At 35.5% G+C, this 24,414-nt stretch overlaps 1 protein-coding gene across 1 annotated transcript; it reads right to left on the bottom strand.

Annotated features, from left to right (window-relative positions):
• Positions 1 to 626: 626 nt before the first annotated feature.
• Naa30 (N-alpha-acetyltransferase 30, NatC catalytic subunit) lies at positions 627 to 23,637 on the bottom strand. The gene is made up of 5 exons (XM_047540425.1): positions 23,506 to 23,637; positions 22,482 to 23,241; positions 17,650 to 17,773; positions 15,125 to 15,180; positions 627 to 4,056 (listed from the first exon to the last, which is right to left on the bottom strand). The coding sequence occupies exons 2-5, from the start codon at positions 23,238 to 23,240 to the stop codon at positions 3,919 to 3,921; spliced, it is 1,077 nt and encodes a 358-aa protein (XP_047396381.1). The 5' UTR covers position 23,241; positions 23,506 to 23,637; the 3' UTR covers positions 627 to 3,918.
• Between the last annotated feature and the right edge of the window lie 777 nt (positions 23,638 to 24,414).

Here is a 24,414-nt window from a genome sequence, read left to right as displayed (position 1 = left end):
AACTCAATCAGGTATTTTCACATCACCATAAAGAACAAATGAATATTTGTCATGCATAATAAAAATGTAGCAATCATATGATTAAAACAGATTATCTCATCCTATCAGTATTCAAAAATCTTGAAATTATGAAAGCATGCATAACTACTAATTTGTTTCTTACTAGAATGGGGCAAAAAGCCCTTTTCTACCTCAGTACTGTATTAAAATAGTGCTCTACTTTACCTTTGTGTCTTAGCAAAAGTGAAAAATATTACTAACGCAAGGAGGCACTATACAAACAAAAAATAGTAAACTGAAATAAAAACTCTCAGAAATAAACTGCTATGGAATACAATAACTTTCAGTTAATGCATGCAAAAACTCTCATGTGTACTGATATCTGACATATGAGTTGACTGAGTACTTTTAGAAAAATCAAGTTCATGTTATTTTCAAATTTACTTTGTCAGAACAAAAAGTAGAACAATGACAACTGTTTATTACTGCTTCCAAACAACTCTTGGATGGGAGGCAGAAGTGGGGAACAGAATAGATTGTTTCTTCTTGTTTCTCTGAGTAAAAGCAAAAAAAAAAACAAAAACAAAAAACAAAAACCCCAATCACAAAATGCACACAGCTGTATCTTAAAGAAAAATGCAAACACAACTTAACCATACTTTATTTGACTGCATCTTATTTAGACAGCTTGCACATTTCAAATCCCATTAAATCTCTCTCTCCAAAAGAATATGGGACAGTAAGAGAAAATTATGCAGCAATATCCAGTCATCAAACAGCAGTCCAATATTTTGAGATACACGTGATATTTTATAGATACTCAACTCATATCTGACGTCAATATAATTTATGGTTATGTTTTTACAAACCTGAAAGCCCTGTAACATTATAGCACTCATTTTAATGATGTCATGGTGCACTGAAAAATAACTGAAGCACGACCAGTTTGATTTTATCTATGCTCCTTCAAAGTGATGAATTTCATGATTTTTAGACACCATAATAAATATACACATCCAGTCTTATACATGTCAGCCAACATCATAACACAGGGCAAGGTAAAGTTGAAATGTGACAAACAAACTCCTTTACATAGATTTGTCGAGCAAGGGGGGAGGGTAATTTGGAGAAGAGAGGCAGAAAATATTAAAACCAATTTTTTAATAGTACTTTTTCTTATTTTGCTGGTTTCAACTTCAAAAATTACTGTCTGGTTTCTGATCTGTGGACTTCTCTAGAGTAAGTAGCTTCATCCCAAGGTAGGGAAATTATAGTCAGCCCACACACCAAAAATGATAGTATACCCGTTAGCTTCTCCAACACTAACATATATAGCTTCATGGTAGCATGTATAAAAATGTTCAGCAGTACCAACTGCCAAACCAGTGTCAGTGGATAAAGTACAGTCAGTCTTAAAGAGGCAGCACCCCATTAAAAGAAAGTTGCACCAATTTTGCTCAGTTTTAGCCAAGTGAACCCACTCTATCAATTATAAACGGAACTGTTTCAAGCTGATATAAGAAAAATGTTTAAGTCTGATATCAAAGTAAGTTAATGTTTGATGCTATTTCAACTGGAAGAGAGACTTAATTTTGGTGGTAGGTTATCAGGCTACAGATTAAAATTTTAGGTAAACAATTTTTGCCCCCGCTAAAGACATAAGGTACACTGATATCAAACATATACCAGCTGAACAATATGGCATCCATTTGACTTTTTAGTCACACAGTTAAGGTCATGTTTACAAATGCCCAGGCAATCAATTTAGTTAATTCAGCAATTCTGGGGTTAAGGGTCAGTAGTTAGAGCTTCCTTGACATTCTGGCAAAAACATAAAAAATGGTTGAACTGATAATCTAGCATGTATCTACTTTACAACTGTCCCCATTATTTGAGTCAATCAAATGTACATTCATCAATAATCATTACCTATGAACCAAATATAAAGGTGTGAAATATAACTTGATGATGACACATGTAACACTGTTTCAGCTAGTTTCCTTCAAATTAAAATAACAGAAGCATCAATATGACTGGCATTCTTCTAAATGCTATAGCCCAAATGAAGTTTGATCAAAAACAGATCAAAATGGCAGCTGAAAAGCTGAGTCCTGTGGTCGTGATATTTTTTAATAGAACCAGGATTCTGCCCACTAAACTTTTAAAGACAATATAAAATGGAAATGTTTTCTTAAAAATAAGGAATTATAAATGATCCCACCAGCAGGAATTTTAGTTTTCATCAAATATAAATTGTGTATCTTTATTTAAAAGTCCTTCTTACCATGTTCACTTTCAAAACACTATACTGAGCAAAGAGCAGCTTTCCTTTAAAAAAAAAAATTAAAAAAAAAAAAAAAAAAGCAACAAACTTTCCTGAAAAGGGGCCTTTACCAACTGTTAATGGAGGTAGGGTTTTAAAATACAGTAATTATAGTCATAAAATATTCAAACCAAATCCTAGTGCAGAAGTATATCCAAATGAAAATGACAACATAGATTCCTACAAGAGTTTTCACAGAGAATGAATCTTTTTTTTCTTATGGGTACCTAGGTTTTCCAGTTAAATAAATTATCCATCACAGATTTACTGACTCAATTGAAAGCAATTAACTTTAAAATGCGTTACATTGCACTGATTAGTCAAAATACAATGTAATTAATAAACATGGTAGCTGTTCAGAAAACCCAAAGAACTCATTAAAAAAAGATTTTCATTTCTCCCTTTTGTGTGTTTCTGGAGGAACAAAGCAAAGCGCCCCCAAGAATCTGCTCAGACAAGTGAAAAGAAAATAAAAGCAGCTTAAAATGGATACAATGCACCTTGAAATTTATTTCCAAGATGAAGAACCAAAAGTGAAGTATTTTAAGAAAACGAAAGCAATGTGAATCCAAATTAAGTGGGAAAAAAAAATTCCAGCTACTTTGTAAAAGCTGTTCTTCACAGCTTAGCAATAATTTTGATTAAATAAAATCACACCAATTTACATTAATTTTCTATTCTTTTCCAAAAATTCCCTCTCAAAAAAAAAAGAAAAAAAAAGTGCATCCAAAACCCAGCAATTCCCTGCTCTCTCAACATTTCTCATCCCTTTTGAGTCATTCCTCTAAGGTTTTCCAAATAGATTCAACTTCTTACAGTAAAGAAAGAAGGGACTTCCAAAGTAAACCACTCTGTCACTCACCTGGAAAAAGTATCCAAATTATAAAAATCTGAAATAATTTATTATCAAATTTAGAATTTAAATAAAAACAAAAGTTTCTTGTAAAGGTCTTAAAGAAAAGGAAAAGACAGCATGCATTCAAAAACTAGAGATGAAGACAAATACACTTATCTACACAGGCACTGGCAGACGCAATTTAATTATCTTTACTTATTATAAAACAATACCCCACCATACATTTTTTTTTCATTCACTAATCACTGAGGTACCAATATTTAAGAATGGAAAATTTAATATTGAAAAAATAAAACCTAAAATTGAAGCTTTTCCCTCACCCCCTTCAAAAAACTATGGCAGGTTTTGTGTGAAATGTTAGTATACTTAGAGACTTTTACAATCTACATTGGCTTTTTTAAGGAACAAAAATCATGTTCCATTTACTGGTTTTGTGATAAAATGATCACTATGTAAATAACATTGTCAGCAGACTCTGTAAATGAACAAATCTTGGCTATCAACTGGCACATCTTGTTGGTACCAAAAGAACTCTTGAAGTTTAAAACAATCTCTTTTAATTCAGAACAAATGCGCCATGCCAAAGTGCAACAAATATTGTGCGACACTCAATGAGACACTGACAAGTAAGAGCTGCATGGAAATTTCTAAATCCACCTGCAAAGCAATTCTGTACAAATTGCATTGCATGCAAAGGTCGATTCTGTGTGGTTGGAAGTTGTTCCTTGATGTCAATTTCTCAACGCAGCCACAGTTTAAGTCGCAGTGCATCAACTCCATTTAAATAGTATCTGAACAGCCTCTTATCTCGAACAAAACCAAGATTTTCATAAAGTTTCAAAGCAGACTTATTTGTTATTTCTGTTTCCAAAACAACCTTCAAAGAAATGAGAGAAAACTAAGTTAAAATTTCATAATTCGGAAACTTAAAGGATATTATCAGATTAAATATTTAAGAAAAACATACAATGTGGATTTGTTTAAAAACCAATGGTGAAAACAGTATTAATGACACACAAAAAAAGTCATCAGAATGTAACAGTAATTATCTTTGAGTCAAGGAGAGGATGGATCCTGGGGGCTTATTTTCAGTTCTGATTTTTGTGATGTTTGAAATTTTTAAAAATGAGAATACATGTCTTAAACTAAAACAAAGATGAATTATTCCCCCATAGAGAAAAATAAAGGTGACAAAAGATCAAGGGGGAAAAAAAAAAATCAACGATGGTTTCAAAAGTAAACCAGTTATTTGAAACTATCCAGTTTGACCTCTTGTTCCTGTATTTTCATTATATGTCATCATTCATACTGATAACAATTACTAGAGTAATTGTTATCAATTACCAGAGTCTGCAAACTACAGACCTTGAGCAAAATGTGCCTGCTGAGTGTTTTTGTAAATAAAGTTTTACTGGAACATAGCCACACCCATTTGTTTACAAGCCTATGGCTGTTTTCTTGACACAGGTCAGGGATGAGCAGTTGCCATACAAAGTTATAGTCCACAAAACCTAAAATATTTAGTATCTGGCCTTTTGCAGAGAAAGTCTGCTAACTCAGATCAGTGATACTCAAACTTTAGGGTAGGTTAAAATAGATATAGTTTTATATATATATATATATATATATATATATATATATATATATATACTTCTATTTGCCTTTTCTATTTATTCTCACCTATCTCACTGAAGAATTATCAATACAGTGAGCCATAGTTATTATTAGGGTATCATAACACTTAGGTATTTAGAGAGGGGAAGGGAAAATGGCAAAGTATAATAAAACAAAGGCCCAAGTAAAGCATATGAAGCTATTCCTGTTCTATCTCAAGTTATCAAGGCAAGGATTTAAACAGATGTAAATACAGAAAAGACAGTACCCCTCAACTTATCATATCCAAAATTGAACTGATGGTCTGATCTTTCTCTATAATTCTATATCTTGTAAAAAGATCTCCATCACACCACACCAGCCTCAAGCCTGAAACCCAGGATCATCTTTGAAACTTTACTCTCCACCCACCTACAAACATCCAAAGAGTGAGTACTGTCAATTCCCTCAAAAACTATTCTCAGATTGGTTTTCTTCTTTCCATTCCCATTGATACCACTCTCATCAACTCTCACTGTAATTTTAAGAGTTCCCTAACTCAAGAAGTCTCTACTGTCTACAAGCAGTGATGTTCTTAATTCCCTACTTAGACTAATTTATTGACTCTTTTGTCCTCAAGATAAAGTCCATAATCTAAAAATAATCTAAAGAGACTTAAGAACATTAAAGTATGGCCTCTATGCTCATTTAGCATGCCTGAGGCCCTGGGTTCAGTCCTCAGCACCACATAAAAATAAAATAAAGGTATTGTGTATATCTACAACTAAAAATACATATGAATAAAAAAAATACACACACACACACACACATACATACATGCCCTCTACCCGGGCGCAGTGGTGCAGAACTGTAATCCCAAAGGCTTGGGAGGCTGAGGTAGAAGGATTGCAAGTTGAAAACAAGCCTCGGCAAAAGTGAGGCATTAAGCAACTCAGTGAGACCCTGTCTCTAAATAAAATACAAACTAGGGCTGGGGATGTGGCTCAGTGGTTGAGAACCCCGGAGTTCAATCCCTGGTACAAAAAAAAAAAGAAAAAAGAAAAGAAAAGAAATAGCCTCTACATATCCATCTTTCCTTTAAGTTTCTCTCCTCTTGCTTTTCATGTTTAGCACTAAACTTTCAGTCTCTGGAACCCACCATGAAAGAATATTCTACCTTCACTGTTTTGGGCCTTAGCCTTCCTTTTCAGATTAGATGGAATATCCATTTCCTTTTATACTACCCCACAACTACTGCACTGGCTCCTATGAAACAGTCAATGCACCTAGTGTCACCTTTCCTAGCTAGTGAGCCTAATGAGCAGGGACCAACATGTACCTCCTTCACACCTGTTTCCTCTGCATGTAACACTGTCTACCACACTGAAATCTCTTAAATGTTTGTTAATAAAATATGTCCTTGGAATCTTTCATTGTATGATACACATTTCATAAATATTACAAAAAAGTATTGCCATGCTTTTAAATGATCAGAAAATATAAAGAAAAAGCATCATCTGAGAGCAATTATCAATGCAATCAGCCCATAAAAGCAAATAGCATGCTAAATCCAAACCTTTAAAAGATCTAAATATCAAGTAACTGACAGTTGACAGTTCAGGATCAAGTAAAAATTTTCCTAGAAAGATTTTAAATAGAAGTTGTACAGCAAATAAATTAAAGAATTAAAATTCAATTTCTATCTGCTCTTCAAAAAAACAAAATACACAATTCAATTTCTAGTAATGTATGCTATACTAAAATTTGGAACATTCCAGTCTGATTAATACAAGTTTTCAGTTTTGAACAATTCTGTTGGGTAATTCCTGGACTTCTGATATTAGGTCAGCACCTAATTACAGCTAAAATGTTAAATCAAGGCCATGTAATACGAGAAACAGTAAAGCTGTAATAATGTAAAACTTGTAATTCATTTCACAAAAATAAAAAGAAAAGTGACAATTAAAAAAAATAAATAACTAGGGCTGGGGATATAGCTCAATTGGTAGAGTGCTTGCCTTGCATGCACAGGGCCCTGGGTTCAATCCCCAGCACCATAAAACAAAACGAAACAAAACAAAACACTAATATTTATTGGAACTGTACTACTTGTGATGAATTATGTCATTTATTTTTACTAAAACCCTATGAAGAAAATACAGCTATCTCTATTTTAAAGATGAATGAAACTTAAGGCAACCAGTAGAGCAAGGACCAACCAGATTCCAAATACTGAACCAGAGCTCAGTAGTAATCACTCTTCCTTACTTTCTCCAATTGTTTCCCAGAGTAAAATAAAGCAGCAAAAGGGAGATCAAACCTACACAGGACTAGATGAAGGGGACTGAAGTCCACCTTAATCTAAAAATATTCAGAACACATCTAAGGCTCACAATAGCTTACACAAACACAACTGAAGTGCGGTTAAGAGTTGAATTCTGGTTTATCATCATCTTAATCATCAGATAAATAAAATAAAGCCCGATTACACAGAAAAAAAATTACTTAAAAGGCTACTCTAATTAAAATGTAAAGATTCTCTTGGCACACTCACATTTTCTAAATAAAGATATCATATATTATTTGACACAACAGAAAATGCTAGGAAAAATAGCTATTTTTAAATACTTAATCACTTAAATTCTTATATTAAAAGAAAATCCAGGTTTACTGGAAATTCACTAAAAGCTTCTCTTTTACTCTTCGACATGGAAATATTACATAGGAAAGTAAGAGATAATTGAGGATTTTTGGTCCTAAAGAAACAAGACAAAGTTGAATCCTATTTAACAGAGAAAAGGAATTACTAGGATGTTCCACTGATTCTCTCAGTAACAAACCATTAACAGGGCAAGTCAAATCACTACAGTTTAGACAGCATTTTTAATATTCTAGGTTGGAAGGTTCTAGAGAGCAGGCAAGTCAATTGGCATACTGTATGGCAACTAGCAGGCCTTCCACTAGCATCTGTTGAATCAACAACTAATTATTACTCTTAACAACATCCTACTAAACAGAATTAACATCATATTACATAAAGTGACAGTAGAAAAAGTTAAATGATTCACTTAAAATCACACAACTGCTAAGTGGCCATTTCTTTAATTAGGCCAAACTACTTATGCCAAATCCTTACTATTTTTTTTTTGTGGGGGGGGGGTGGCGCAGAGATGGTACCAGAGATTGAACTCAGGGGCACTCAACCACTGAGCCACACTCCAGTCCTGTTTTGTATTTTATTTAGAGACAGGGTCTCAATGAGTTGCCTAGTGCTTCCCTTTTGCTGAGACAGGCTTTGAATTGGGATCCTCCTGCTTCAGTCTCCCAAGCAGCTGGGATTAAGGCATGCACCACCGCGTCCAACTAAATCCTTACATTTTAATAACCCCATTTTATTGTATTATTTACCTAGCAGCCTGTATAACATAGCCAAAAATACATTTCTAGTGAAATAAAAAATATTAAACATGATTATTAAACAAATTAAAAGTGTAATGATAAACATATAATTCAAGTACTAAGAAGTCATCATTTATATTATCAGAGTGAAAAAAAAATGAATGATTGGATCTTCCTACCCTTATATGTACCTATTTTAACCCTAAAATAACTTGGACCTCCTCCTCGGTTCCTAATAATCTAGTGTAGTCATTATTGCCTATATGATCTATTTTATTCTTTTAACAGTACAAAATACAGTAAAGTATTACACATTTAGAACCAAAATGTCATGTGTATTACTTGTATATTGCTAGAAATAAGAAGCATTAGGGGAAGTCCTGGGTTTAAATTGTAAACAATATGCAATAAGTCACAGAGGTACTATTTACACAAGAGAGAAACTACCTATTCAAACTAAACACATTCATTTTAAGAAATGGCAATAAAAAAAAAAATGTATATGCCAAAAAGGTAAGCAGTAGACTTTTTATATTTTTGGAGTTTTCTGTAATGTTTATTATGGTTTCTCAACGGAAGAAATGTACAAGGCCTCAGGTTTAACCCCTAGTACAGAAGGAAAAAATGACATGATTTTCCACTAAAAATGTTTTAAGATTATATACTACACACTTAAGTTCCATTAAGAAATTCCATTGTATTATGATCACAGTTCATTCTGGATATTAATACTCATACCTTGAATCTAAAAAAAAAAAAAAAAAAAACCTGAAATTTTCAGAGATGAAAGAAAGCTACAGTTTAAACAGTAAAGCCCTGTTAACTAAATGAATTACATGTACATATACTAATTTATTTCAGAAAAAAAGTACAAAAAAGTCGTTACCATGCAGATATACTATAATAAGGTTTACAGATTTTACTTTAATCTGCATTTATCTTACCCTTTCCTTTAATGTGAAACACAAACCTGAGATACTTGTCTTAGCCGCCAGAGCATGGGGGTGCAACCAAATTCAAGCTAAAGATCAGCATATGTGTAATACACTTTTTAGTCATGAAGCAACAAATCCACTTATTTCTTTTTTATGATGCTTTAATTTTTTTTGTCGGTGCCAAATGTAAAGAAAGTGAAAAATAGCTATGCTGTTTTAACATGTCTAATTTTGATATAAAAAATTGGCAAAATCACAGAAAGGCAAAATGAAAATATCTACTAAGCCAGAAAAATATAAAATTATTATTTGGGCAAACATATGATCTACATTTCAACTCTATTTACTAACTGGCTTTTTTATTCTGAAGTTAAAATGGCTAATAGCAATCAAGAACAATATGAACATCAAAGTCACATATTCAGTAAACAGAAAATATAAATTGATAGGATGTGCATTTATCTGTTAATAGATCCACAGAGTCAAAAGATCTTTTTGTAAGAATTTTAGAAATAGCAAAGTAATAGAAAATGTAATTTAGGAGCTGTGGCTGCTGCTCAGTGGCAGAACTACATGCATGCTTAAATCATGCAGGAAGCCCTGGGTTCTATCTCCAAAACAGAAAGAAAAAAAAGAAAGAGGGAAAAGAGAGAGAAAAAGAAATAATTTTAAACCCACAGGGTTGGAAGTGTAACTAAGTAGCTTAGCATACTCAAGGCCCTGGTTTGGGTCCCAGGCAACATAACACAAACAAATGTCTTTCAGATAAGGGTTTTCAGATATGTTGTCATTTCTTGACCCTTTAAAAGAAAGCAAGCTTGGCCTAATTTAATGAAAGTAAAAGTACATGTTTAATGTTTATAGTTGGTCACTATATTAAAGAGAATATAATAATAAAATAATTTCAAATTTTTCTTCAAAGCAATTATATACAAAGGGCAATTTCACTTTTTTTTTTTTTTTTTTTTTTGGCACTAGGGATTGAACACGGGCGCTTTACCACTAAGCTGCACCCCCAACCCCTTTTACATTTTATTCTGAGACAGGATCTTGCTAAGTTGCTGAGGGTCTAAGTTGCTGAGGCTGGCTTCAAACTTGCAATCCTCCACCTTAGCCTCCTGAGTCACTGTGATTAAAAGGCATGCACCACTGCACCCAGATCATTTAAATTTTTTTTAACCCAAACATATTTTAACAATGTGGTTGACTCTGCAGAATCCTTTTGCGTTTTATATATTAGGTACTGTGTAAAAAAAATAAGGCAATTTCTGTCCTTAGAAAGCCTCTGTAAAGTTAAAAAAAATACAAGTTAACAATTCATATAAGTCAAAACTCAAAAGTGCTCCTTAAAACAGGTACAAACACTATGCTAGAAACACAGAGCTAATTACTCAACAAATATTTATGAACTATTTTACTGTATCACAAATGCCAACCTAAGTACTAAGAATACAGCAATGAGACAGTAAGGCATCTCTGTGCCTCAGTGGTTAAGACACAGACACTGAAAGTGAATATAAGTACAGAAAGTATTAACAAGAAAAGAGTCAAGAGAAACACAGAAGATGCAACTGATCTGTTCAGAAGGAACTAGGTTGGTATTAAAATGGGTCTTAAAGACTGAGAAGTATTTTAATAAGCAGAAAAAACAAGCTACTAGATCTAGCAAATACATCGATGAGAAAGCACTTTCAGGACAGTGAAGGGGCAGAAACCAAACCAAATGGGATAAAATCATAAGGAAACAGAAGCAACACACACACTACTATCAAAAATTAAAAGTGAAAAAGAAGGGATAGTAGGAACATACCTCAACATTGTAAAGGCTATGTGTGCTAAGCCCACGGCCAGCATCATTCTCAATGGAGAAAAACTGAAAGCATTCCCTTTAAAAACTGCAACAAGACAGGGATGTCCTCTTTCACCACTTCTATTCAACATCATCCTTGAAATACTAGCCAGACCAATTAGACGGACTAAAGAAATTAAAGGGATACAACCAGGAAAAGATGAACTCAAGCTGTCATTATTTGCTGATGACATGATTCTATATTAGAGGATGCAAAAAACTCCACCAGAAAACTTCTAGACCTCATAAATGAATTCAGCAAAATAGCAGGATATAAAACCAACACGCATAAATCTAAAGTATTTTTAAACACAAGCGATGAAACATCAGAAGGTGAAATGAAGAAAACAACTCTGTTCACAATAGCCTCAAAAAAACATAAATTAATAAAATAATTGGGAATCAATCTAACCAAAGAGGTGAAAGATCTCTAAAATGAAAACTACAGAACATTAAAGAAAGAAATTAAAGACCTTAAAAGATGGGAAGATCTCCCATGTTCTTGGATAAGCAGAATTAATATTATCAAAATGGCCATACTTCCAAAAGTGCTATACAGATTTAACACAATTCCAATTAAAATCCCCGTGACATTTCTCATAGAAACAGAAAGAGCAATCATGAAATTCATCTAAAAGAACAAAAGACCCAGAATAGCCAAGCAATCCTGGGCAGGAAGAGTGATGCAGGAGGTATCACAATACCAGACCTTAAACTGTACTCAAAACGGATCACAGATCTGGGAATTAGGCCCAAGACCCTTCATGAAATAGAAGAAAAAGTAGACCTGAATCTCCATCACCTTGGCTTAGGACCAGACCCCCATAGCACAAGAAATCAAAGCAAGAATCAATAAATGGGATAGATTCAAACTAAAAAGTTTCTTCTCAACACAGGAAACAATCAATAATGTGAAAAAAGAGCCTACAGAGTGGAGAAAATCTTTTCCACACACACTTCAGACAAAGCACTTATCTCCAAAGTTTATAAAGAACTTAAAAAACTTTACACCAAAAATACAAAGAACCCAATCAATAAAGGGGTTAAGGAACTGGGCAGACACTTCACAGAAGAAAATATACAGGTGGTCAACAAATATATGAAGAAGTATTCATCATCCCTAGTAATTAGAGAAATGTAAATAAAAACCACCCTAAGATTTCATCCTACTCCAATTAGAATGACTATTACCAAGAACACAAGCAATAATAAGTGTTGGCATGGATGTGGGGAAAAAGGTACACTCATACATTGCTGGTGGAGTTGTAAATTGGTGCAGTCACTCTGGAAAGCAGTATGGAGATTCCTCATAAAACTTGGAATGGACCCACCATTTGACCCAGGTATCCCACCTCGGTTTATACACAAAGGACTTAAAATCAGCAAACTACAGTGATGCAGCCACATCAATGTACGCAGCAACTCAATTCACAATAGCTAGATTGTGGACCAACCTAGATGCTCTTCAATTGATGAATGGATAAAGAAACTGTGGTCTATATACACAATGGAATATTACTCAGCCATAAAGAATAAAATTATGGCATTTGCTGGTAAATGGATGAAGTTGGAAAATACCATGCTAAGTGAAATAGGCCAAGCCCAAAAAACCAAAGGCCAAATGTTTTCTCTGATAAGTGCATGACAATATATAATGAGGGGGCTGGCGGGGGGGAGAGAAGAATAAAGGAACTTTGGATGGTGTAGAGGAAAATGGGGTGGGAGCGGGTGGGGGACAGAAAGATAGTAGAATGAAACAGACAGTATTACCCTATGTATATGCATGATTACATGAATGCTGGGACTCTACATTATGTACAATCATAGAAATGAAAAGTTGTATGCCATTTGTGTACAATGAATCAAAGTGCAGTCTGTAAAAATAAAAAAGATTTTAATAAAAAAATGAAAATAAAAGTGTTTGTTGCTGTACTGGTTTAAAACTAAATGAAAGGGGGAGTGAAAGCCTTATGAAGCACAAACAAGAGCTCTGTCCCTTCATACAATAAATTCATATGAGCAATGTAGAAAACAGAGAAGCAATTTAAAAAAAATCAAGGAAAGGTTCTCTAATCCACAAGCAGAGACATTCAAGTTGGAAGAATAAGATAAAAAAGTTCACGGAGCAGTCATCTCCATGATCAATAAGTAACAATAAGATAACAATAAGTAATACTCATTGCTTTAAAAGGAAGAAAAAAGAACTAGCATTAGATTTTCAGGCCGACAATGAAAAGACTGTTTCTATCCTAAAGTATATCACTAATTTTAGGATTTAACCTTGAAGCTAAAACGTTATCAACAAAATTTCTGTATCGTACCTTAGAACTTTCAGAGAAAAGCCAATACTATATGTTTATAAATGTGATTGGTTAAGGTAAAGCCTCCCTCACAGGTTGTGATTAGGGTCATTCGTAAAAGGTTTGACCATGGGAACAAAATGCTTCCTGCCTCTAACTTCCCCCACCAGAAATGACTCTACTCAGTAGCAGATCAAAACAAAGTCTATCAAACCCAAAGATTTCTCCAAACTGTTAAGCAACTTTTGTAATGCCTGACTTCTCTTCTTGATGAGCTAAGCTAGTATGGCAATGGTTCAAACATAGAGACCTATATTCATGAATTCATCCAGCTCAATTACCTCCTGCAAATTTAGTTACTGTAAATGATGGGTTTCTGACATCTGACTTTTGGATATTGAAAGCTGTCATAAATGATGTGAGCTCCTCCACCAACTGAGAATTATCCATTAAGAGTAAAATTAAATGTCTTTAAATCCTAAAATGACGTCACGTGCTACCAAATGTCTATAGGACATATATCATCATTTAGTGTGATCTATTAGAATATAGACAATGTGAACCAGGCGCATGAAAATACTCTGCAGTAAATCTCTATTTTAACATGAAAATACACTGATATAGTGTTAAATAAAAGCAATTATTACTGCACAAGAATGATTTCATTTGTATAAAAGTTACGTATTAGCATAAATGTGTGCTTAGAAAATGGGAGGATGCTTATTAGCTATAGGTGGAAAAGGGTAAAAAATTTAAAGAGTTTCACTGGACATGGTGGCACATGTCTGTAATCCCAGTGATTTGGGAGGCTGAGACAGGAGGAGCACAAGTTCAAAGCCAGACTCCACAACTTAGTAAAGCCCCAAGTAACTTAGTGAGGGTTGGTCTCAAAATAAAATAAAAATAAAAAGGGCTGGTTCAGTGGTTAAACACCCCTGGGTTCAAAAAAAAAAAAAAAAATTGAAGAGAGTGAAGATGGCAGAAGTAGTGATTTCATAAACAAAATACATACTTAATATAATAACTGTATAAATTTTATACCTAAAAAAACTGCTTTTTCAAAAGGTCACAAAAATATTATTAAGTTCAATTTGTTGAAAAAAATTACCTAATTTCATGTCCTTTGAGAGCTCTCTAAGGTACATTTGTTCCCCAATAATAAAGACAACTGTCTTGAGAAATACAACTTTGTTCCTCCTTGGTTACCACTGTCATAGTAAAGACATCTGTACTTTTCTAGTTTAAGCTTGTTCCCTTCCACACTGAACAACAGTAAATGTTAACATCCCAATCATCACTGATATTAACTGAGTACATATGTAAAGCACAATATTGTAGTATATAAACAAATTATATCTGCCATCAGGTCTTACAAACAGGTTGAAAAGAGAAAATACCCTTACATTAACATACAGAAGGTTTTACATTTAAAAAGTCATCCCTGATAGCCTTATCATTTATGCTTAATGCCTAGAGATTTTTTTCAAGTATGAAATGTCCTTCATATAGGCTGACAGTTTTCCCATGGTTAAAAAGAAAAAGAAAAAGATGTTACACAAAGACTAAGGTCAAATTAAAATTAGGTTTGTAGTAAGACCTACCTAAAATGACTTAACTGATAACCAAGTTATAAAAGCCAGTTATTTACCAAAAATATCTAAGATTTCACCTTTACATTTTGAAGAAATTTAAGCTCCATTATCTTAAAATTGATTCTATGTCAAAATTCATGTTTTTAAATAGAATTCTCACTATCAGCTAAATTTTTATGTTTCCAATGAAATTTATTACTATTATTATAGAATATTCATAGAATACTCAGTACAATACTGCCCACAATAAAGGCATTAAACATTAAGAAAAACTTACCTCATCACAGTCTCCTTCAACCATGGCATATATAGCTTTCTTAACCAAGTTAGTACCTAGAATACAGATCTGAGTATTAATGAAGGAAAAATGTAATTAGTTTATTAAAGAACCTAACTTATGATATTCATAATAAGCACAGATATGTCCAATGTTAGGCTGTACCGTGAATATAGACATACTGACCATCTCAAAATAAGTGAGGGAAAAAAAATTTAGATATGAACTGAGAGAAACCAAAGAGAACTTACACATTGCAATATAAGGTTCCTCTTGAAAGACCTATCTCCTGATATACTCCTTTTTCTCAGATGTAATCATTTGCCCCAAGCAGCAGTTTGTTTTATTGTTTGAACATAGGAGGAAAGGAAAAAGGCAAGATATGATATGGCCAGAGCAACCCACGACCACCATGTGCTGGCCAGAACTTATCAGATGACCTGAGTTGATCTTGTGAAAGAACTTCCAAACCCCTGGAGAAAGGCACAAGCCAGCTTCACAGGAACTGCTGTGCCCACAATAGGCTAAGACACTCAGTTCCTACAAATCTTATAGTGAGCCTAGGTGCAACTAAGTCTGGCATTCTCAATTTATGTCAGTGGTGTGTCTATAAACGTCTAGCAAAAGTATCCTACTTTGGCTCAGAAATATCTGACCCATTAAAAGAAAAAAAAAAAAAAAAACTGTCAAATAATTTTAAAGAAAAAAAGACAAATTTCAGTTTAAAAACAACTTAATTTTTAAATCATGCACACTAGTATGCATGCATATCGTGGGCCAATGATTTCTGAAGGCCAGGATGTAACCCTAAAGCAACTGGTTTCTGTCCTGTGAACTAGACAAACAATTGCCTATCATTTTTCATGAGTTCTATCAGCTCTTTTCAATCCCCTGAAAATTAAACTTGGTTTACAAAACAAGTCCAATTAATTAAAAATCTTAGTGGAAAGCTGTAATACTATTAAAAAAAACAAAGTCAGTTAAACCTAACATATTGGCAAGCATGGTGGCATATGCCTATAGTCACAGCTACTTGGGAAGTTGAAGCAACATTATTTGAACCCAGGAATTCAAGGCCAGCCTGGGCCTAATAGTGAGACTGTCTCAAAAACAAAACAAAACAAAATACCCTAACATTAAGTAAACCTACTTATGATAATTTCTCATGACATCAAATACTATATGAAACAGTCTTATGTTAAGACAAAAATGTTCATTTACTGTTTCAAAAAGCTGCAAGTAACAAAACTGCTAATAATTAAGTACTGGTTCAGACATCAAAAATTATTTCATGAACACTTGTTTAAGTACACCCCAGAATTTGACAAGCTTTAGACAAATACTTGCTTACCTAAACTTCTACTCTTCCATCATGAAAAAAAGTCAGTAGACACTAGATCAGTGGTTTTTCTTTTCATTTTTTTTTCTATTTCTTTTTCTTTCTTTTTTTTTGGTGCTGTGGACTGAATCCAGGGACAGTTTACCAATGAGCTACATCCCCAGACCTATTTATTTCTTTATTTACTTATTTGAGACAGTTCCCACTAAGTTTCTGAGGCTAGCCTTGAAATTGCCTCAGCCTCTAGAGACATGGAGATTACAAGAGTGTGCCACTAGCCCAGCATGGTTCTTAAGTAGGCTTACTTCAGTCACTGAGGGAAGCGTCAGTCCTACCTGACAGGATAAACAAGATTCACAGGGAAAAAGGTCAAAACATTTGCTTTTAAATCACCCAGGTGATTTTAACCACCATTAAAAACCATGAGCATAAGATTAATGAAACATGCTAGGAAAGGTAGACACCCCCGCCCCTGACCAAAGACATGAATTTGGAACTAGTAAGAAATAACCAATTCTCTTCTCCTGGGCCTCCCTGAAGTTGAAATATGTTTGACAACTAGCACTAAGTAATGGTAATAATTACTTCATAGTTTGGGTTTGCTTCAGATCCACCTAACCCATGGATGAACAGCTTCTTGAGGGCTAGGATCAAGTGCCCTCATAATGCTATTAAAAACTGTAGACTTCTTGTACTTAATATAATACAAAGCATTTTGAATGATATCAGAAAGAAAAAAGGTTTGAAGATGAAAAGTGATCACATTCTTCTTGTTAAAAAAATAATCTCTAGCCTGGTACAGTGGTGTACATCTGTAATCCCAGTTATTAGGGAGGCTGAGGCAGGAAGATTGCAAGTTCAAGGTTGACCTGAGCAACTTAGTAAGAACCTGTCTCGAAATTTAAAAAATAAAATAAAAAGGGCTGGAAATGTAGTTCAATAATACAGCACCACTGGGTTCAATCCCAAATACCACTCCTAAAAGAAAAAAAAAATCTCTAAAACCATTAACATGAAATTCACTTTAAGGTCTTTCTGAATATATTACTTTAAAATAAAAACAACTTTAATTTTATTCCTTTATCTTCAAGTTCATTTCTGTATTTATATTTAAGTCTTTTGTTTTAAAACACAAAAAAATGAAAATAACTTAGTCATTCTTTTAGTGAAATAATATTTTTCTTACCAATGCCATTTCTCCTGTATTTGGAATCCACAGCTAACATGGCTATATAACCTCTGCGGAACATCTTTTTGTGCATATCCAACTTGCAAACGATGGCACCTACACACTCCTCCCCTACCATGGCCTTAAAAATAAACAAACAGTTATGAAGAATACATTGCCATGAGGTACTGCATATTTACCCAGGGAAAACAGCAACCAACCATTGTTCAGCATTTTTGAATGAGGAAGAGATAATGACAGCAATCACAAAAGTTTCAGAAATCTGAATCCCAGAACTCCTTCAAAGGTTCCAATTTTTAAAAATCTCTCAATATTTTTTAGAACATGAATTTCTCATGCTTATTAAAGCCTAGAAGAAAAAGATTTTTCACAAGGTAAACAATCAAGTACTTTGTAAGATTATACATGACATACTTAAAATTACAATTATGTACAATAAAGACCTACTTAAGTTTTGGGAAGGGGGAATAGGTGAGCAAAATTTTTTGAAGGAAAAAATCCATTCATTAGAATATGATGAAACATTATACAATTTTCCCATCAGCAGAATATTATGTTTTTATAATAAAGTTTTAATGAAAAATATTACATGATATTTATACCTGAATGATAGATTTTCATCAAAAGAAAAAATACATAAATTTTTAGGAAAAGGATTATTATTTGTAAGATATTGCTTAGATTCAAGAGATTCTGTTATTCAAGTACTCCAAAGACTAAGTATGTGATGGTCTCATTTTTAGGATACTCCTGACTATGGGTCATTGTCATAAAGCTCTCTATAGCTCAAAATCAGAGCTTTATATTAATACGATTTACAGGGCTTTCTATTTTGTCAGCTTCCCAAAGTGTTAAAGGCTACATGTTAAATAAATGCTAATAATTCCCCATTTTTATTAACATTTCCAATGTCATCACAGTAAATATTTTTTTTAATTCCAAAAATGATACAAAAAAGTTCTAATACTATATTCTGATAAATAGGGTAATATCTCCAATTGCTTAATAATGTGTCAGCAAGCAGTACTTCTTTTTCTGTAAATTATCTTTGAATAAGAAACAATTTCAACAACAAAAATAGGTTGGGTTAAAAAGTTAATAAACAAAGTTCAGTTTCTACCTAAGACATATTTTAACTTGATTTGTTGTAACATTTTTTTTAGTCTGTGACTCTATAAATTGATTAAGGCTTACTCTTTTTTTTTTTTTAATAAATTGTGGAAAAATCTTTTTAGGCAAGATAATTCTAATCCATTTCACACAAACCTAAAACTAGGTCAGAAAAATTCCTTTGAAGGAATATTAAATTCAACAATCCACACTAGTTCATTTCTGTTTTATCACACAGTCCAAAATTATATTGGGTCACTAAACCTCTAAAATTATTTCCATTTTTTTCATTTACAATAAATGAATGTGCTTTAATTCTTCTGAAAATTAAAAGTTCTTTCTGCATTAAGACTTGAAATACACAGAAAAGTTGTTTGATCAAACAACTCTGACTTTTTTTTCTTTTTGGTGCTAGGGACTGAACTCAGGGTCCCTATTTTAAATGCCCTCTACCACTGAGCTACATCCCCAGACACTGACAGCATTTTTTTTCTTTTCTTTTTGGTGCTGGAGATTGAACCTAGAATGCTACCACTGAGCTATAGCCCCAGTCCTCCTGACAGCATTTTCTGATTTGAAAATAACTCACTTAAAACACAAACATACACATGTAAACTCATTAAATCAAATGGTACTTGAAAAGGGCCAGAAAAAAATTGTGACCTGATCTCATAACTAAGCACCTGTGAAATGGAAGTCTATATTATATATTAACCTCTGACACAAAAATAAAGGACAACAACGTCTTACAGATATTAAAGCTATTCAATCAAGAAAAAATGAAAACCACTGACTACAATACGATTAAACAATATTTTCATACTGGACAAGAATTTCAAACATATCTTCATCCTTTGATCAAGAAAGTAAAAAGCAAACAAAATAATATATTATTTCATTCTTAGACCGGATTGAATATTTTCCCAATTAAGAATCTGGAGAAGCAAAAATCAAGTTGTACACTTTATCTAAAAATAAAAGCCCAATATACACTATTAGTAAAATGTTGCTAATAAAGACAGATACTGCATTCTTTCATGATAAACTGCTGATAAATATGCATTTACAACAACCACTAAATTGCTTTTTGATTTTTCCAAATAAAAAGTTTCTGCACATACTTTTAAAACTCATGCTATTAACTGTTTTTTCAAGTACTGAAATTCAAAAATCACTGACAAGATTAAGACTTAACTACTAAGGACAAAAGTTTGTCAATCGATAAAATTATGAAAAAATAAAAATTGTGTGAAACAGAGATTCCAAAATTCCAGAACACTACAAATAGAAAACTGAAGGAAGCCAGAAAGTTAAATTTAGAACAAATAAACGGAAGTACTATATTACACTGTTAGTAGTGAATTTAAGAACTTCTAAAAGGCACCAACAACCACAACACCATGAATAAATGGATAAAATACACAGTAACTGACTGCCTCACATTTGTACTGTCTTGTATTTTTGCATCTGTTACATCAGAAAAAATTATAATAAATTTGTCATCCTTGTTAGTCAATCAAGTACTGGCAATTCTGTATCGTTCAACCCTATATATTCCATTTGACCCATTACAGGAAATCATGAACATTTGGAGGTTTCTAATCTTTTGAGAACAATGTTTTTAAGAACAACTGTTCCTTAATGAAGACAACTTTGTGACATAATGAATTGTATAAAACAGTCAAGGGTATACCATTTTTCCAGGTTCTTATTTATTACCATAATGAGGCCAGGAGACCTGGGTTCTACCTTTACCTTTCTGATACTAAATATCTGGAGAATTAAACATTTTAAGTCACTCTTACCTTTATTTTTTTCATGAAAAGGAAAAAAAAAAAAAGTTGGGCAACAATTCTCACTCTCTCCAGGATTCTTTCAGATATGATTTAAAATAAACACTTGTATTTTTTTAAAAAGCAGTTCTTACGGGAAATTCAAATTTAAAAGCATGCCAACATAAATTCCAGTTCTAAGAGAGCCTCTATTGTTTACTGTTTTATTGTTCAATACCTCCAGATTCATGCTTGCACTAGTAAATCTTACAGGACAACCACTTGTGCATCTCAACTTCCAAGTATTCAGAATTTAATATTAAACTGGCTATTAAAGGCTAAAGTACAAATTAGCTGGTGAATTAAAAGGGGTCTATATAAAATCAAGACTAAAATTTACTAATATCAAATTTACCTGAGTCTAAAATGGCAGCCAAGTTGAGAGGCCTAGATAGTGTCAGGACTCAAAAGTTGACTAAATATTACATATACGCATCCACTTTTTGGAATTGATGAAAAACATCCATTTTGATTTAAAATGTAACTCAAATATCTACTTCTGTGGGTTAACTTAAAATTGAATTACTCTAAATATTTAGCAAATACAATAGCATCCAACAAGACATTTTTAATGTGCTGTAAGTTATCTTCCCATATTCACTGACATAGACATGTCTTAGAACTTTAATACAATGCTAACAAGCCTAAAAGAGCCGTTTTCTACAAAATACTACCTACAGCTTAAGCAAATGTATTAAATTGAACACAAAGTTAACACAGAAAATAACAAAACAACTATTATCTACAATACCCAGATTATATTTTCAGATTACCATCAAGCTATAAAATCAAAGATTTTCAAAGTACTGTCAAAACATATTGCACCAACTATTAAGTACAACCAAGCAAATGTTAGAACAAAAAATAATGGTAGCTTTTATCTTCACATAAAATACTTCTTAAAAGCATGTCACCATTCATATAATTCAATGGAAACAATATGTTATGTATAGTGATACAAAACATACTGATCTGCAGTCAATATTTAAAGTTTTCATATGGACTGAAATTGGATTAATATTACTATAAAGGAATTACTGGTACTGCCAATAGTATGTAAGTTGAAAAAAATTATTCAGTTTATCCAATAGTCAAGTCTCTTTGGCTTACATGTAAATAAAAAACTTTTGTCAACTATACCGCACACAAGCCAAGTACCAGTGTTTAAACATATCTTTAACCAATTTCTTTAAAAGGAGAAAAAAAGAAAAAAGAAAAAAAAGACTAGTAACAAATTCACAGGTAAGTTTCCACAAAGAATATTTTGTTCAAGTTTCAGGAGTCTTTCAAGTCACCAGAAGTGTTAGTGGCACCTTCTGTAAAAAACAGGCTAGCCACAACTGTTAATAGTCCTGCTGAAGTAAAAGGAAACAATCTCCATAAATATTGAACACCCTTGTAAGATTTAATTCTCCAATGTAGCCACAGAAAGTTTACTGACAATCATGTTCACCAAAACATGTTTATGCATACACTCTTCCCTGATTATGACTAATCGAGAGATTAATAAGGCCTGTATCCGAACAGAACCATGTTCAAATGAGATGACTACAAAGTGCTTTGAGGATGAGGGAAGGTAATTAGATACGGTTAAACATGATCATAAGTTAATGTAAACAGGACACAAGACACCCCCCAACCCAGTGAAACATGCATCATAAGGCTTGCTGCACTTTCATCAGTATCAAGTTAACCCAGGTCATGAAGTCTTACCTTCAGAACAGTTTCATTAAATAACTAGGAATGTGTACACACACTTTACATCATGTGAGATACTATGAAATGCACAAGGATACATCCACTGCCACATTCTCGGCCCTCAAGCTCCCTGCCCTGCGTGGCCTGGATCTCGGTTGGGCTCACCCTCTTTTCATTCCATCCACTTACCAAGAAGCACAGCTGTGGCCAGTTGTGGATAAAATATCTATACGTATAAATGGAGTAGGGTTCGGACAGATCTTTGGTGATCAGTCTCATGATATCGGGCATTTGTAGCTCGGATTCGTATCGGACATATCGTATCGTCCGATCCTCCCCAGGCTCGACCTCCCTGCCCGAGGGACTTCTTAAACTGCAACCGGCGGTCAGGGACGAAGACAGCAGCCGCACCTGCTCGTCTTCCTCCTCCTCCGTGCCCTCAGCCAGTCCATTGCGGGCCGCCGCGGGGTCGCTCGCCGCGGCTACCTCTGCCGGGTTGGGGAGCGCAGTTCTTGCATTAATGGGGAGGGAGTGAAGGGGTCTCTCGCCCGAGTGAACCCCGACTCCCTTTGTTGCAGTCGCTTTGGGGCCCCCGTCGGGGTTGGCCGTGCTCGTGGCCACCTCGGTTGCACTCAGGACCTTGCTCTTGAGGGAAGCGGCCGCCCGGAGGTGTCGCAGTTCGGGGCTGATCAATCCGTTGAGCTGCTGCTGCTCCTGCGGCGGCTCCGGGCAGCGGAGGCACGGATGCCTCTTGGCCGCCGCCGTCGCCTCGTCGCCCGCCCGGCTCCTGCCGCCAACACCTTCGTGCTCCTCGTCGTCCTCCTCGTCCTCGCTGCAGCAGGCGAGGGCAGCCCCCGCCGGGAAGGGGCAACAGGGCTCGGCCGCCGCCGGGGCCGGAGGTGCTGGTGGTGGGAGGAGGCTGCTAGGCCCAGGCGGTACCTCCGCCATCCTAGGAGCGACAGAGACCGAGAGAGGAGGCCATGAGTCTCGACCGACGAGCGCGGAGCAGAGGGAGCAGCGGGCAGGGAGCGGCGGAGGAGGGGGGAACAAAGGCAGAAACCGTCCCTCACGAAGCTGCCCCCCAATTCCGCGCCGACCCCCCCAGCTCGTCAGCGCCGCCCAGCTGCTCAGCCGGCCACCGTCCCGGTCCACCCGGGCCCATCCGCCGGCCCTGTCACCCGCGGCACCTCCCCGCCCCCTCCCCGCCGCTCACCCGGCACTGGTCCCCGCCGCCGCTGCCGCCACTCCTCTTCCTCAGCCACCGCCGCCGCCTCCTTCGCCGCCGCGGCCGCCTCTACCGCCGCCAAGGATCTCACCCAGCCGCCGTCGCCGTAAAGCGCCTCGGCTGTTACCCCGGGTAAAGTTTCCTGGGCCTGGCTTTACGACACTTCCCTGCCTGCCGGCTGCCGGAGCCAAGGGAAAGGGGCGTGGAGGGAGGTGACCTGCGGAGGGGCGGGGCCGAAGGTGTCTCCCGCGGGCTTTGCGGGAGGCTGAGAGCTGATGGGTGGGACTGTGGGCGGGGAAGTTACCAGGGCTTTGGAGTCACCGGCTCCCAACCCCCTCTCCTCAGTTTTGGGGCTCCTCCACCAAGCGAGATGCTGAACGAGGTCGGGGTGGAATAGGGAGGGGTGGGCCCGGCAGGCACTGCCTGCTTCTAGTCCGTTGCGCCCACCCAGCTACCGTGAATCCTGCCAGCTCTGAGCCTGTGGACCTGACCCTTTTTACAACTGCACAACGTTTAACTTTTGCCCTAACCAGGGGCGTGAGGAAAGGAGAAGCGGTTAAAAATGGAGCGAATCAGGGAAGCAACTTGTAAAGGAGAGGAAGTTTAAAGCTTTGAGTTGTGAAAATATGACGATGGCTGTAGAAACCTGAGCGTTTGCAATGTGAATGAGCCTCTTTATCCCTTTGAGACAGGTAGTCCTCTTCCTTTCCCTCTTCCATAGCTCCCTTCTCCCTACCTCCACCCCCGCCCTCGCCTCCGCCGAGCAGAATTGGAGGTAAAGGGGACTAACTGGTGCTGGACTGTTGCAAGCACTCCTGGGGAAGGAATGACAGAGATTGATGAAAGAGAGTGAAAATGACCAAGAAGCACGTTCCGGGTTTTTGTCCGATAGGTTAT

This window comes from Sciurus carolinensis, chromosome 2 (genome assembly GCF_902686445.1).
Source record: "Sciurus carolinensis chromosome 2, mSciCar1.2, whole genome shotgun sequence".
Classification (NCBI taxonomy): domain Eukaryota; kingdom Metazoa; phylum Chordata; class Mammalia; order Rodentia; family Sciuridae; genus Sciurus; species Sciurus carolinensis.
Note: the sequence above shows the minus strand (reverse complement) of the source record. Positions and strands in the feature narration are given on the sequence as shown.